The 16,889-nt window shown below is 49.3% G+C and overlaps 1 protein-coding gene across 1 annotated transcript; it reads left to right on the forward strand.

The window, feature by feature from the left end:
- The first annotated feature begins 7,446 nt into the window (after nucleotides 1–7,446).
- Nucleotides 7,447–15,527, forward strand: MYL2 (myosin light chain 2). Its single transcript, XM_039504398.1, has 8 exons — nucleotides 7,447–7,583; nucleotides 8,471–8,549; nucleotides 9,696–9,785; nucleotides 11,216–11,291; nucleotides 12,126–12,230; nucleotides 13,596–13,671; nucleotides 13,788–13,836; nucleotides 15,214–15,527. Exons 1-8 carry the CDS (start codon nucleotides 7,462–7,464, stop codon nucleotides 15,310–15,312), a joined length of 696 nt encoding a protein of 231 aa, XP_039360332.1. The 5' UTR covers nucleotides 7,447–7,461; the 3' UTR covers nucleotides 15,313–15,527.
- The last annotated feature ends 1,362 nt before the right edge of the window (nucleotides 15,528–16,889 follow it).

A 16,889-nucleotide genomic window follows, 5' to 3' on the forward strand; every position in this document is an offset into this window, starting at 1 on the left:
AAAATTCCCTTCTGTAGGTTATGTGAGTCAAGCTATTGGCTTCATTGACACTGCTCAGGAGTAAATCAGTCAGGGTTTGGATAGTTAATTAATCCTCAAAACACCCAATAATGTAGGCAAGTATTATTATTCTTCCATTTCAAAGATGAGGAACTTGACACTGACGTTAACTGACTTGGCCAAAGCCTATGATGTCCATCACTGTGATATCTGAATGTGAGTAAAACTAGGGTGTTTTTAGCTCCTGCCTCCCAGAATAAGATACTTGAATGTGAAGAAAAAAATGTGTTGAAAGTACACAAAACTAAGAAGCATTTAAAAAGAAAGTCTCCCTAGCTTTTAATTACATTTTTGCCTGTTACCAACCCTGTAGGTTTTAAAAGTGATTTCCAGTTTAACAATCTCCTATACTGTGTATGTGCAACGTTTCAGTCGTTGGGACAACACATCTAGCCTGAATAGTTCCAGGTTTATCTCTAGCCAGCTTCACTTTCTCCTTCCCATGCACAAGTGTCAGAAAGTGTTTTGGATTTTACGCTGCAAGGGATTGCTTTACATTAAAAAAAATAATTTTAAAAGTAATTGCATTTGATTTATTTTAAACCTTTCTAATACTTGGCTCTGTAAAACTTTTTTTCTTAAACACAAAGCTTAATGGCAGAAGCATGTAGTTGTGGCTAAACGGTAGGAAGTAAGATCTGAGGTCTCCCAGCTCTGCCACTGAATTGCTGGGTGACCTTGGGCAAGTCACTTAACCTCTGTGCCATGTTTTCTCCGTCTGTACAATGGAGTGTTCTGGGGCTTAATTCATGAATATTTTAAAGCATGTATTCCTTGTGTGAGGATCCTGCAGCCGCCTTCTCCTCCTCCTGAGGTGCAGCTCAGAGTGAACCTGCACAGAGTGCTCTGCCAGTTTTGTTTCTGTAGAAGAGGAAACAGGTTTTTAGTGTTTCAAAACTGATTGAGGAAGCTCAATTTCCTGTTTCTGTGAATTTCTCTGCAACCTGTGCCCCCTTACAGGGCTGGAGCCTGGAAGCCTTAGGGGAAAGAAAAAAGGGTTCTCTGCAGAAGCTACAGGATGAAGATTAATGGCACAATGTGTATGTGGAAACATTGTCAGTGAAGTTAGTTTAAAGGGGAAAAAACATCAGACCAGTTAAGTAATTTCCCTTTCACATGTATCTGTGCACAGAACATGAGTTACTTGTCTAATGTGCCACTTCGTTGTTCATATCTGCTGTGAACTTGCTATTGAGTTCCCTAGCAAAGCACTTGGATGGACTTCAATATACTGGTACATGATGTAATGTTTGCCATGTTTCTCATTGGCGTTTGAATACTCAAGCAAACAACTGCTGCAGGAATAGAGCTGGTAGGGAAGAGAGTGCCTTTGCACGAGACTGAAAAAGTATCAATGAATACAATAAAACCTTCAATATAATAACTTGATCTACATGTCATGAGCCAATACCTGGCCCCTTCCTTGTAACACTACCCTGTGGGACCAGGGCCCTTTGAAGTTTATGACAGGAGTGCTATAGTTATTATGGACGCATTAGCAGTAACTCCAGAGTTGAGGTTGCATTCAAATTTTGCATTTAAAGCCTTTTTTATATTTAACAATTGAATGTAGTCTCCAAATTTAATAGATGCTCTTTGTGGGTCAACTGAATTTTCTATAATATTTTTGTTCAAAGATTTACTAACTTCAGCAGAGGAAACATTTCTGAATGAACGCTTTTTTATTTTTTCCCCTACACTTACAAAATGTCCCCCCCATCCTCTAGCTTCAGAGCCACAGCAGTTTCAACACACACACACACCATTTCTGAAAATGTTAACTTTGAACACAAATAGACTTATTCCATTTCCTCCTTATAACCTGCTTTATCTCTGGGATGAAAAGCCAATAGACATTTTGAGTTCTACTAGCTACTTCTGTCCTCTGATGCTGCTAGCCTGACTCCCTCTGTCTCCACTCAGTACAGAGACCCCGAGGAGCCAAAACAGAAAAACAGGCAGCAACAGGTCTTTGGGAGGCATAGGGGATAGACTGAAGATCTGTCAGGTCATGAAAGGTAGAGTGGGGCAGTTAGTGAATAGTGGAGCTACATACATAAAAGGTTCCTTCCTATGTATCAGGGCTATGGAGGGAATCACGTCTTTATGTGGTTCATACAGACTCAGCGCCTCATAACGCTGATGATGTCTTGACTTCACAGCACAGCAAGAGCTGCAATGCTAGTGACACCCAACTCTAATATACATCAACCCTAACCCTAACCGGAGCCCCTGAAAAGCCGCATGTGGGTCTAGAGCCACAGGTCGGCCACCCCTAATCTACACAGCCCCTGGCAGAGGTAAAACACCTATGGGTGTACTTCTGGGAGAGGACATGTTGAAGGACATTCTGAGCTTCAAAAACTTCCCAGTTGACATCTCAGATGAGCCCCCACTTGTAACGCTGACAGGCCCTAGTTTTCAGTGGGCAGGATTGAACCTTGGACATTTGAATCTTAGTGTAAGAGCCTTGACTGTATGAGCTGAAAGCCACGTGCCCCTTAAGTCAAAGTTGTAGCAGACTCCTCAGTTCAGATGGTTCAGGTGCCGGCCCTGGCCTTGCGGCCACAGCCGACACCAGCCCTGGCATTGTGGCCATGAAAGTCAGTATGTACAGCTTTCCTCTGGATGTCTTCTTAGAGAAAGGACCCAGAATATCTACAGCTACACGCAGGGGCGGCTCTAGGAATTTGGCCACCCCAAGCAGTCATGCCTGCGGGAGGTGCTGGTCCCACGGCTCGGGTAGACCTCCCACAGGCATGACTGCGGAGGGTTCGCTGGTTCCGCGGCTCCAGTGGACTTCCTGCAGCTGTGGAGGGTTCACTGGTCCCGCGGCTCCGGTGGAGCATCCGCAGGCATGCCTGCAGGAGGTCCACCCGAGCCGCTGGACCAGCAGACCCTCCGCAGTCATGCCTGCGGTAAGTCCGCTGGACCCGCCTGCCGGCAAAATGCCGCCCCACGCGCACGCTTGGGTCTGGAGCCGGCCCTGGCTACATGCTGAAATGGAACCTCAATCATGGGGAGTGGCTGAAGAGGGGCCTTGACCTAGTCTTGGGCTTTACCACTCTCTGGCTCACCTCATGACACCAGAGATAGGTAGAAATGTCCTTGCTGATTCCCTCCCAGTTGGAATGACTTCCCCAAATGGTCTTTGATCCTGTTCACCCCAGCATGGCCACTAGGGTGATCGTGGGCTAAGCTCAAGAGTTTTTCCCTATACTTAGTTGGAACTACTGTCTCTGAGGATGCCAGTCCTCCCTGTGCCCACCAGAAAGGGTCTCCTTGTGTAAGAGCCCTCCTTCTACAACAAACCTGGACCTATTAGAAGAGCTGAGAGGCGGGTAGGTTACTCTGGGCTGCCGTCCAAGCTCCCTTGAGGCTCTCATCCGCTTCCTGCTCTACCTGGAACTGCTCCATAAGACATTAGTTCCTCGTTATGTTGTGAACTTCGGCTGGGTCACACGAAGCGATGCAGATGATGTGGGTGCATCCATTGACTGAACTACTCTCCACTGGTGCGCTAGGTGGCATTTCAGGCTCCAGTTGATCTTGCACTGGTTTAGCTGCTGCTGCAGGCTCCATGGAGCTCCTTGGTGCTGGCTCCTGACTCTGGTGGGGTTGTAAGCGCAGCCTGTGATGCTGACTGCTCTGCCTGATCTGATCCTTGCATGGGTTCTGGCTGGGTCCCAGGAACCGGATCGAAAACCACTGTCATGGATTCTGGTCTGGGGTATGGTTCCGCCACCTCCGGCTGACTGGGTGTCCATAAAAGGGAACTACCTCCCCCCCGCTGGCCTGACGGCCCCCCGCTCCACACTAAAATTCAAAACTATTTTAACAGAAATAAAAAGCTTCCAGTCTCTCCACAGCTCCTTCTTCAGCGAGGTCACATTCAGACTGCAGCCCCCTTTCTGGGCTCAGCTACCTTTGTACACTGCTTCCTTGGGGCTGGTAGGGGAATCTAGTCCCAACCTCACTTCCAGGTTACAGCCCAGGACTCTGTACTGCACAGCTAAATCAAATCCTCTACCCCTGTTACAATTTTCCCTGTGCCATTTCCTTCCTCACCTCTTTCCTTCCCTTCTAGGTCTCCCAATCTGTCCCCTGGGTGCTCACTTATTACCCTGCAGGCACCTTTTGACTCCCTGCATTCTGTTTCCTCCAGCCCTTCCTCAGCTGGGCCCACTCAGTAGTTAACCTGAAATCACCTACTTTCTCTCAGGTGGGGCCCATTCTGTAATCAGGGCTGGCTTCCTCAGGGGCTCTCTATTATTATCACAGAGCTCTGGATGAGCTCTGGGAGCTGATCTCCCTCTTTCTCTCCATTTCTATCTCTCTCTCTCTCTATATATATATATATAGAGAGAGAGAGAGAGATGAATTTTATTATCAGGCTTTGGCTCTGACCCTCTTACACCAATCACTGTAACTGGCTTCTACTGTGGGTTATCTGTTTTCTTTTAATGCTATTGGGCCAGCCAATGGGGCCATGCTGCATTCCATGAGCTGAGGATCTGGCCTATTGTTCTCATGTTGGGCCAGATTCTGCCACCCTTATGTTGACTATACAATACCCCACAAGCAAGTCCCATTGAACTCAGTGTTAGAAGAGAGAGGTATTACTCAGTGTGAGATAACAACTATAGCACCTCTGTCTTGTCTATTTCTGTCCTTCTGCTTGTATGTCAGTCTGTGTTGTGATCCTGTGTGTCATATCAGTGCACTTACATGTTCTCATACATTATACAAAGAAGTATCTGACAGATGTTCAAGGAGCAGATTTATACCACACAGATTTATACATGCAGAGAATTGATGCATGCTGACTTGCATATTTAGGGGTTTTTTTGAAAGTAATAAAATGTCAACATAGAAGACAGTTTCGCATTGTATTATTTTGCAAATGTCAGTTGCATACATGCTGCATTTATCTGTGCATTTGATCATCACCAGCATGAATACACAGTTAAGTAATTGAAAACAATCACCCCACTAGATATGAAATTGTTCTTTTGTGAAAGGAGTTATGTTGAAGGGTTGCCATGTTGTCAGAAGGTCAGACGAATATAGGGCAAGAAGAGCTTGTCTTTTACCCAAAAAGGTCCCCAAGGTGGGAAAGCCCCTCAAGGGAAATTAGGATTAAGAGGGTTTAGTTGATGGCCCTTACTGGTTATCTAGCACAGTTTTGGTCTAACATGGAGATGAAGCTACCCATAAAAGGAAAAGTACAGGCAAGCTTGACACAGACCAAAAGAGAGGATAAGAAAGAGAAACGATGTGGGAAATATGCCATGAATTTTGTTGTGGTGCCATAATTGTTAGATGAACAGTAGGAGTAGGGGAAATATAGAAGATAATGATTTAGACCTAGTTGGAAGATCTGTTATTTTCTAAAAGGTATTTATGGACTGGACAGCCCAACAGTTTTTGACATTTTATAAAGCCTCTAGCTTTGTGAAACAGTTTTCATGATGGTGGCAGGACAATAAACATAACAGTGTCTAGTAGAATGGAGAAAACATCCTCCCCAAAACAAAAATGGGTGCCTTAAATAAATACACAGGGATGAACATGAAGAAAAAAGACACTAAAAATTATGAAAAGAAACCACCACAGAAAAATATGTATCTCGCTTTCTGTGTTTTTTGACAGGTGGGATATGAATTTGCTCCACGTTTAAGAATAGAAAACAGATCCAAAAATCAGTAGGTGTGCTTCTTCCAGGTCCAGTTATTAGGTAGCCAAAATCTCATGAGCGAGTCTAAAAATGGGATTTTTTTTAATGATCAGAGTCGGCGCCGGCACTGGAGTTGCTGACTTTCTTGGTTTCCTATAGATGCCAACAGACTTGGCAACAGCCTATTTGAATGATCTGCTTTTTCTATCCTACGCTTTTCCCAGGTTAATCATTACTGATGGAGAGTTTACATAAAGCCCCTGAAGATAGTATGTAAAAGTCAAGCGTTAAAATGGCCTGCTTGAAGAGAGGTTACATCAAATTGCTTCTATGCTTTGGCTGGGCCAATATTTTTCTTGCCCATTCTGTCAGGGGCGGCTCTAGAAATTCCGCCGCCCCAAGAAGTGCCTGCGGACGGTCCCAGCCGCGGGACAGCGCACCCTCCGCAGTCATGCCTGCGGGAGCTGGAGCAGAGCCGCGGGAAGAGGGGACCCTCCGCAGTCATGCCTGCGGCAGGTCCGCTGGTCCCGGGGCTCCGGTGGACCTCCCGCAGGCATGACTGCGGCGGATGCGCTGGTCGCGGGGCTCGGCTGGACCTCCCGCAGCTGTGGAGGGTTCGCTGGTCCCGCGTCATGCCTGCGGGAGGTCCACTGGAGCCACGGGCCGAGCGCCCCCTCCGCAGTCATGCCTGCGTGCCACGCTGGGGTCTGGAGCGGGCCCTGGCTGCGAGCTTCTGGGGCAGCGCAGCTGCAGAGCCCGGCCTGACCCAGTCTCTGTGCTGCGTGGTGGTGGCGGCAGCGCTGGCAGCATGGCCCAGTTCCAGCTGGGTGGCGTGGCTGCAGTGCCACCAGCCACCGGCTAAGACAGCTGAGAGCCGGGAGGGGATCTGCAGGGCATTGTTTAACCAGGAGTGTCATTTCAACTTCATTGTACAAGTATGTCTGCATCACATGATAGATTTCATGGGGTGGGGAGGAGATCAAATTTACAGGCTAAATATATGACGAGGGGAAAAAATGGTTACCGATGAGTTCAGCTTTGTGAGTCAATGGCTTCGTGGGCTAGTGAGACCCAGACAAGATGTAGCCTGTCCAGCTGGGAGGAGGATCCATCATCTCTCACCTTCAGTAGCCTCTGCTACAGCTGTCTGTTCTTCCAGGACAAATCAATTGTAGCAGCAAAGGGCAGCCACGTCTGGGGTGAAACATAGCAACTATTCAACAGCCCACTGCAACGCTAGCTGAAAATGAATGGAAGGCAGCAGGTTAATAACTGCACTGCAGTATGCTGGAGTTAAAGCCATAGTAAGCGTGTGGCATAACTGGGTAGCAGGTGGGTGCCCATCAATAAGGGTCAGTAACAGGGCATGGCAGGGGGGGAGAGGCGGCATTGTCCCATTCATGGCTCTGAGCGCCAGCGCTGCGCAGCCTCGGGAGGGCTGCCCTAACCTGTGTGGGGCCAGACCAACCCCCAGCAGCCCCAGGATGGGGGAGGCACCAGCCGCCTCCTCAGGGTCTTATGCCAGGCACCTGTGCAGGGCTGAATCTGGCCCAGCGGCAATTTGGATGCGTGGCTGCTTTGTTCTGGCCCTTCCCTGCAGCTGTGCCCGTTCATGGTTCTGCAGCCCAGCTAGCAACGTAATCCCAGCTGCACCGGCTGGGCCAGGCTCCACCCTCACTGACAGCCAAGCATTGACCTCAGCAGCCCCGAGATAGGACCATGAGATGGGGCCTATCGGGACAGTGATCCCTGGGGGCAACCAGAGGGAGCAAGCCCCCTTCCATCAAGGAGACCGGAGACAGCAGCAGCTGGAGCCTGGGGTCCCTCATCACCACCAGGCAGATAGGTGGGGCAGGAGCTCCTCAGCAAGGATCCAGTTGAGAAAGCACCTACCCCTCCACCCCAAACAAAGGGCTCTGGCCCACCCCGCCCTGCTGGTGCCGCAAAGGGCTACCTCAGCCCTGGCACGGTGGCAGCTCACACCACCTGGGCTGTGGGGGCCTTTGGGCAGACGTGGATAGGATTGTGTGATTGCTGTGTTGTGACAGCTGCCACATTCCATCCCAGAGGGGGCTGCATTTGTGTGGTGGGTGCTGCGAATCCCAACATGTGTGTGGTTGGTGAAGCACTCTGGGATCTTCCAGGGTGGAAGGTGCTATCTCAGAGGCAGATCTGGGTGAGTAGATTGATGTATCTCACTGTGCATAGAGATCACCCCCGCTCTATAATGAGGCAAACCAAAACCCTCCTGGAATACTCCTGGAGTCGGGGGATGAAGTTCAAACCCTGGTTCAGATCTGACATTCACTGCACAGAACCTTCTTGATCTGCAGGCCAGATCTTCAGCCGCTGTAAATCAGCGCAGCTCTGTACGTCTGTATAGCCAGAGATCCCTAGCTAGCGGAATATATTGCTTCCAGCGTGCTTATCTCGCCCCCAGCAATCCATTGACAAACGCAAGTGTCACTCATTCTGCACAAGCTGCGCAGCACGACTTGTGTCAACATCTTCAAAGTGGCAACCACACAGCCTGCTAGCACTTCGCTAACCTTGAAAACCTCCGTGTCTCACGTGTCACACAGTGACAACAAGCTGTTATTCAAGATGAGAGCGAGACAAAGAGAGAGACAACAGGGCTGGGGGCGGCGGAGGTGGCAGCTAACTTACCTATTACAGCCAAAAGTGGGCATGCGTTTATTTTTAAACTGCACTGGGCTGTATTTATTGTTTCAGCGCAGGGCGGCCTGGGGGATTGTCTTTTGAATTCCTCTTGCAGGAACATCAGGGGCCGTGCAAAGCAACTCCGGTGATGGTGAGTAACGCGAGTGGGCAGCTGCGGGAATGACAGTCAGCGCATCTCTAGCAATCAGTGAGAGAGAGACGCTTTAGTGCCCTAATGGCACACACATGCCTTATAGCTCCTGGTCTAGGGGTATTTAATTCACTGGTGGCTCACAAATAGCGGCAGCAAAGTGGAGGGTTTTTCTTCTGGGTTAACTGCTGCCCTGTCTTCAAATCAAGAACTAAACAGAGCTTGCAAGATGGGACTGAGCACCTTTTAAGGTCAAATTGGAATTCTTTCCCCTCATCCATGTACCTTCTAGGAAGTACATCTCCAGCGCTCTATCTAAATTATTATTATTATATAATAATCATTATTATTATTAGTTGTATTTTGTAGTACCTAGGAATACCAGACATGGACCCTCTCCATGGGGTCGCTTATGAATCTGTGATTTTTATTTAAAAGGAAAAGATCATAGCAGATCACGCGTGTCGCTAAGGTAGAAAGGATCAGAAGTTCTCAAGAAGGTAGAAACTGTAACACGTGTGTTGAAACATTTCTTGTTTAAACCACAAGAATCAGAATCAACTAAATTCTGGGTTTCATCTTCTTTGATGTAGGAAAGGGCAGATTTTAGAGCGTTTTAATGTGTAGTAGCCATTGCAGTAACATCATTCTTAACAAAAAGTGTGAAACGGTGATAAAGCTCAGAATAGCTACAGCCATTGCATGAAATCTCCGAGATGTGCTTAACTATCTTTTCCACTCCCAGGGGTCCTGAATGTCTGTTGTTACAAGTGGAGATTTCTTTGCTTTTACTTCTCAGCCAAATGTCATTTGAACCTCAGCAGACATCACACTGTAGTGTGGCTAGTCATTTTTCACGTCGCTTCCCCACTAATCAATTTGGTGAGAAGCATGAGGAGCCCAAGCAACTGAGCTCTACCCTACCTTGTGAGAAGAAATAATAACTCCCATCACTAAAGAACAGTATGTACTTTACCCCACACTTCTGAGCTGAGAAACAGCGGATCATTTCAAGAACTAAAGTGCACCAGTAGGCAGCAGCCCCTAGCTATTCATAAAGATTTAGGAATAAATTCAGGGTACTTTAAATTTATTCCACATTGAAAAATACAGTGAGTTACTGATAGCATGCTTGCATTCCCCTAGGCACCCAAGAAAGCTAAGAAGAGGTCAGAGGGAGCTAATTCCAATGTCTTCTCTATGTTCGAACAAACACAGATCCAGGAATTCAAAGAGGTAGGTGGCCTTTGTTGCAATGACCATGAAGGGTAAAGCCAAGAACCACCAATGGGGTGGTATCGTCAAACTTTTCCTAAATGCTTTTAGCTTCGGCGATGTTGGATTTGGAACAAGAGTCCTAGAAGCTCATTTAAAAGACAACTGCTTTATTGGGGAGGGGGAAATAATTCGACTACATAATCAAATATGGAGTCTTCTCTCAACTTCACGATACTGCACCCCCCGCAGAAGAGTGAGTGACAAGACACGCAAGACAGCAGCACTGTATCATCTGAGCAAATTCTCATTGGCTGAGCTGTGACTATGAGGCAGGGCATTCTTACCGAGAACTGGTTAACCCTTTCCTGGGTGTCACATGGTTACACATTTTCAGGTCTTAAAAGTTACCCACGGAGTCTCTTTGGACGTGGTGATAACGCGGGGCCTTCTCTAGCTGAGTGTATCCATGTTCTTCCCACTACGATAACCGAGGACAAGGCAGTGGCCAAAACTGAACTCCGGCATGCTGGGGAGCGTGGGAGCCAGATGGGGCAGGTGACCTCATGCAAGGGAACTCCCCAACCCCTGTGCTCCATAACGCCGTCTCCTGGCTGATTCCTTCCCCCCGCAGCCCCACTCGCTGGGCTCATCTATAAGGTGCCACAGGACTCTTTGTCGCCCTACACAATGTCATCTAACCTTTGGCTGCAGGCAGAGTGGTTAGACAGCTCCAGGCCTACTGGGGAGGCTTCTATTAAACTAGAGAATAGCTACCATGTGGGAGAGAACATCTCTCCCCCCCCCCCCAACAACTCCTACAGAAGGAATTCTCCTACCTCTAGTGACACCTTAGGGATAATCTCCCACCCCATGGGTCCTGCTCCCTGGCTGAGCTTTTGGACAGGGAGATCTGCGCTCTTCTAGCTGATTGATGGACCTTGCAGCCAATCAGAGAGGCCCATCCCCTGCTAGCATTCTCAGTGCATCTTCTCATGTCATTCTCATGAGCACAGTTGTCAGCTGGGCTCCGAAGACATTACCAATTGATCACATAGGGTGAGGAGGTTGGGTGGAGACACCTGCTCTGGAAGGGGGGCAGTTTTGGGCAGCTGAGTAATGCCTCAGCCCGTGTCACGCAGCCACTCCCAAAGGGGCTCGGAGAGCAGCCTCCAGCCCTGCACCACTGGGGCCTCTAACAAATGGTGCTGAACAAGAGGGGCTCTTTGGGCCCAATCCTGAACGCTGCTGGAAGGCCTCACCTCCGCTCCCACTGGCGTAAATCACTGCGAGAGGCAGGTGCAGGTACAGCTGTGAACAAACACCGTTAAAGCCGTGGCTTATGTCCCTTGACACACCACAGTTCCTAGCCAGAGGGAGCAATATTACACTCTGGGGGAGCTGTGGGTTATTGTTCATCATGCTGCCATTCCCCTTTCTCCCCTTTCCAGGCATTCACCATCATGGATCAGAACCGGGACGGCTTTATTGACAAGGCAGATCTGAGAGATACGTTTGCTGCAGTGGGTAAGCCTGCACCTTAGAACACCCCTCCTTCCCCCCCAGAAAAGGCTTTGATCATGTTAGACTAATTATTAGAGGAGAAGTCAACGACTCTGCTTTCCATTTCATTCAATCCCTGGTTAATTGGATCTTCCATTTCCTCTGCTCAAAACCACAGGACCCAAAATCATTTCTATTACAAAGAGCAGAATGTTTTACCTTCAGAACATTTTTGATCAGTGTGGATCATTTTTTAGGCTGACGTTGTTAAATAATTTAGGTCCTGGCTAGAGAAAATGGTTATTAAATTAATTAGGGCCCAATTCCTCCAGCCTTACTGCTGCTGAATTATAAGTTACTCTATGAGTAGTCTTGCTGGATTACGTGATCTATGAGAATTATGTACCTCCTTGGAGAAACATAAGGCCTGGTGTGACAGATCCAAAGAGGATCAGGCTCTGTTTTTGTAGCTCTATGGATGACAATATGCAGATGTTTGGTTCTGTTCATTTTACTGACAAAATGTAGGTGGGAACTAATTAAACAAGTACCATGGTGGAGTTCTGTGATGTTCCCTAGACTCATAGAAATCAGCGCTGGAAATACCTCAGTCAGTGCAGGATTCTTCCCTATGATACATTTTCTAGTGCTTTGTCTGGTCCAGTTCTCTTTCTCTCCAAGGATGGAGCGTCTACCACTTCCCTGGGGAGACTATTCCCATGGTAAAAAATGCACCTTTTCTGTGTCTTTTAACTCATCCATAGGCTCGGTTGTGTATAAAGTGGGCTCATGTACCTTGAGATCTGCATAAAGTTTAATCCATGTCCCAGGTGATTTGTCTTTTTTTTTCTCGTCTAGGTCGTTTGAATGTAAAAAATGAAGAACTCGATGAAATGATAAAGGAGGCTCCTGGACCAATTAACTTCACCGTATTCCTGAGCATGTTTGGAGAAAAGCTCAAGGGTGAGATGAGGAAGGGGGATGAAATGAGTGGAAGGATGGTCCGGTGGCTGTTACAGCGCTTGTGGGGGCAAGAGATCTGGGCTGTATACCTGGGCTGTGCCACAGACTCCCTGTGTGACTTGGGCAAGTCACTTAACCTTTCTGGGCCACAGTGGCCCATGTGTAAAGCAGGGATAATGCCCCTGCCCTGCCTCACAAGGAATGCTAAGACTTAGCGTGTTGAGCTCCTCCAAGGGAAGGTGCTAGGAAAGGGCAATGTATATTAAAGCCTAAAGCAGCTTTATGTGCAGTTGCTCCCCAAGGAACTGATCCTGCGCTCAGTGGGCACTTTTGCCTGTATTTAAGGGGGCTTTGGCTCAGGGCCTAGGAGTCAAATCACCCTCTTCCCCCTAGACAAGTACAGGTGAAAATGTCCCAGAGCCATTCCCTGGGGTTTCTCCTGCATCCTTCTCTCAGCCTTGTGGGGCAGACAATGGCAAAGACAGGGTGATGGGGTGTTGCCAGTCAAAGGCTCATACACGGGATCTCCCCAGCAATCTGTGCACCTAGGTGTAATGTACACAGCAATTGCTTCTATTCATTTTCAGCCTCCTCTACACTACACTATTCCCAGTTCTGCCCCTAGCCAAGGTTGGGTGACCTTGAGCAAGTCGCCGCTGCTCTGTGCCTCAGTTTCCCCATCTGTCCAATAGAGATAGCAATGCTTCCATCTTTGGGAAGCACCCCGGGGCCTCCAGATGAGACACGCTCGCTAACAGCTGCCCACGCCACTCGTGCCCCATGCTTCGGTGCCACAGACTCCAGGCGTGCTGATGTGAACTATTGTGGCTATTTGCTGCCTAAGTCCTGACAGGTTTTCAGGAGAGGATGTTCCCAATCCCTAGAGCAGCAGCTTGTCTGTGACTCTGAGTCCCTCCTGCCCAGCAGCTATATCCCCTCACCCATTGTGCAACCCGAGCTATGTGACCTCGGTGCAGAATTCCTTAAGGCCACAGAGCCCCTGGCTCCTCTGAGACTGCCATGCTATAAATACACTGGGTAGATTAGCTAGATATTGGGAGCGGGGAGAGGCAACATGAATGTGCATCTGTTCCTCTCTATGCCATGGTGGTCCTGAAAGCAGGGGGTGAGTAGAGATACGTCAGCCGTTGCTGTGCATGGTGGTAGCAGGACAGGGCACAACTGATCTGCAGACGCCTCCCTGCAGGGAATGAGCTTTCTCGCCCACACAGCCTCTGTTTCCCGGGGGATGTCACAGGATCTGCCATCCCCCTCCCCAAAGGGAATGCTACTCTCCGGCGCCGCCCGCTGCAGGGACAATCCCTGCTCCGTGCCAGCAGCAATTGCGTGTGCTCCCCATTGCAGGTGCTGATCCAGAGGAGACGATCCTGAACGCGTTCAAGGTGTTTGACCCTGAGGGCAAAGGCCTGAAATCTGACTAGTAAGTGCAGAGCAGCGATTGGGGTGTGCATGGGGCCGGGTGGTGGGGTGGAGAGCTGCTCTGGTTTCCTCACACCGTCCCTCCCTCATTCTGACAACATGCTCTTTCATTTGCAGCATTAAAGAAATGCTGATGACACAGGGAGAGAGGTTCTCCCAGGAAGAGGTATGCATAGGGCTCCTTTTCACCTCCATCCTTATACAGGGTGCACCATTCAGCAATGCCTAGCACTGATCTGTTTACTGCGCAGGCATGGAAAGCAGGGTCAGGCTGTAACAGGTCGGCTTACCGTTCCAGCGTAGAGCACAGGTCCGTGCCTCAGTTTCCACATTGGTCTGCAGTCTCCCTTTTGTGGCTGGGTGAACTAGTGCTTTGGGCAGGGGGATGAAGCAAGAGCCCTCCCTTATGGGGCAGTCACAAGAGTTCAGATGAAACAGTCCTTCCCCTGCCCTAGACTGAACAGGGCCTCAGTGTTTCCCATAGAGGATTCTCCTCACCTCATGGGGACGACAGGGGAGCCCATGCCCGGCCTCTACGCTGGGACCCGGCCCATGGACCCTGCTGCAACCCCAAGATCATCCTGCGACACAATTCCCACTGCCACTTCCTACCACTACCCATACAAATTCTCTCCAGGGCTCACCAAAAAGTCTTCTACAGCCCATTTCTTACCTCTGCTCAGGGTCCTCTCACTGTTCCCCGCAGCCCCCCTGGGCAGCCCCCCCAGCTCCCCTACTCTGGGTCTTGCCATGTCCCTGGCTGCTCCCACGCTGCCCACGGACAGTCCCTTGATTGTCCGGCGCTCACGTGCTGTGTGGGCTGGGGGCACTGAGCCCAGCTCAGAGCCATGACATGGGGGTCCATCACATCAGGCCATGGCACAAAGGAACAACAATTAAACGAAGCAAATCAGTCCATTGCAACAGAGCCCATCTCCCACAGCCTGACTCACCCTACATCCTGGGGGAGTCTGGGAGCTAAATTTCACAGCAGGCCCCTCTTTCCATAACCAGTCAAACCCAACCCCCTGGATACAAACACCCCCAAAAGGTGAGAATTCAAACCCGGCCCGGATCCACGTCACCATCTCTGTGATGGCCGGGACCAAGCCATCTCTGAATTGTGTCAAGCAGCACCCAGAGCTGGGCGTGGACCCAACACTGAGCTATAGTGATGAGCGATGGACTCCCATCAGAGCTTCCCGCGGCACCGCGCATCGCGGTACAGGAGTGGACGGGCAAGAGCCTTCAGTGGAGCTGGGGGTCGGGGCACAGAATTAGTGTAGATCAGGGGCCTTGCAGTTAGGGGAGCGCGAGAGACTTTCCTTTACCTCCCACATTCCCATTGCTCGGTTAACGAGCTAGCGAAATAAGGGCCGGCAGCCACAACGGTAGCCTCCAAGTCCCATCCTGCTTCCAGTGACGCCAATGGCAGAACTTCCAGTGATTTCAAACACCTCCCAGCCCCCTCCTTCAGATCTGTGACCTGAATACCCAACCATTCTCTTGAACCCTCTCCCTTCTGGGCCCGTTTACATTGCAGATCGACCAGATGTTTGCAGCTTTTCCCCCAGACATCACTGGAAATTTAGACTACAGAAACCTCGTCCACATCATCACACATGGAGAAGAGAAGGATTAAGAAGCGGGGTTGCGCTAATTCCTCAGGCACAGTAATGGGGATGGTACCTTGCGACGCTTGCCTCTCCCCGTGGTTCTGGCTGGGTTTGGCCTTGCTCCCATTCTTGTCTGTTTTTCTATGCAGGAAAATCTTACTGTAACTGGGGAAATGCAGACCTGAATTGTGTCCAAATTAAATGATACATTTTGCAGGAGGAAATCCAGCTGCCTACGTCAATAGTGATAAGGGTCTGTAAAATAAATGCTCTGTCTGGGGCAAACACAACCCTGCAGAGCTGCAAGGAAAGAGGGGGGTGGGTGTGTGTGTGTGTGTGTGTGTGTGTGTGTGAGATCTCCCCAGCTGAGGGCTCAGTGAGCCAGATCTAGACACGGTCACCACCAAAAAATCCCTGCGGCTGAATTTCCGAGGACGAGACTCGGTTACAGGGAAGGTGGCGAAGGCTTGTCCGAGGTGGGTTGTGCAGCTCGGGCTAGAGTGGCACGTGGTGCTGTCCTCCAGTGATACCGTTCTCAGTTTGCAGACATCAAACAGCAGAAGCCCAGCAGGGAGGAAATGGGCTCATACTGCATGGCTCGCTGTCAAACTGCCGCTAATCTAATGGTGCACGGTACATCGCTGGCATTAGTAAACTTCTCTTACTGGCCAGCCTACGCAGACCACTAAAGCTTCTCTTTCTCTCTCTGTGATGGGGATCATGCAAGGTATGGGGGTGCTTAAAAGACAAAATAACTAAGGCTCCGTTGATGGCAATGCAGGGCTACCGTGCCCCCTTTTCCAACAGCTACATGACTACGGCTGTTATGACAAGGTTGCTGCCTTGAGAGCACAAAGACATGCAGTGATTTTACCCTCTCAAACCCACTGGAGCAGGCTCCCTTCATTCACACCCCTCTGGAAACCCCCCCGCTTCTGCAAAGCGCACAACACTGCTGTCCCACGTGGCTACGAAACCCTCACCACCCAAAGTGAGAAATCTTTCCAAGCTACTGCCACCTCTCTGGATCTCCCAGGCATCTTATCAGAGTCTCCTCTGTCCTTGGAACAGGAACTGTCAGTGAGATCTTCAAAAGCATCTAAGGGGATCAGTATCTGTTTCACACTGGAAGATCAAGCAGTAGCTAGCAGCCAGGCTGGTTGCTTCCACTTTTGAGCTTTTCTATAGTGATAACACCACAACCTAGTTCTCATACAGAGCTTTTCATGAGTAGATCTCAAAGCACTTTACAAAGGAGGTCAGTATCCTTATCCCCATTTTACAGATGGGGAAACTGAGGCACAGAGCCATGGACATGAGTTGCCTAAGGTCATTCATCAGGCCAGTGGCAGAGCTAGGATTAGAGCCCAGCTGTCCAGAGTCCCACTCAAATGCTTGATCCTCTCCTGCTCTCTAGTTTCCCCCCTTATGTCTAGTTCTCTGGGATTCTCACCAGTGTTTGTCTACAGACAGAATATTTGTTAACTGAAAAAAAAAACCCACAGAGATGTTAAAAATCATGGACTAGATCCTCAGCTGGGGTAAATCAGCTCTATTGAATTCAATGGCACTCTACTGATTTACACCAGCCGAGGAGCCAGTC

This window comes from Mauremys reevesii, linkage group 18, assembly GCF_016161935.1.
Source record: "Mauremys reevesii isolate NIE-2019 linkage group 18, ASM1616193v1, whole genome shotgun sequence".
Lineage (NCBI taxonomy): Eukaryota > Metazoa > Chordata > Testudines > Geoemydidae > Mauremys > Mauremys reevesii.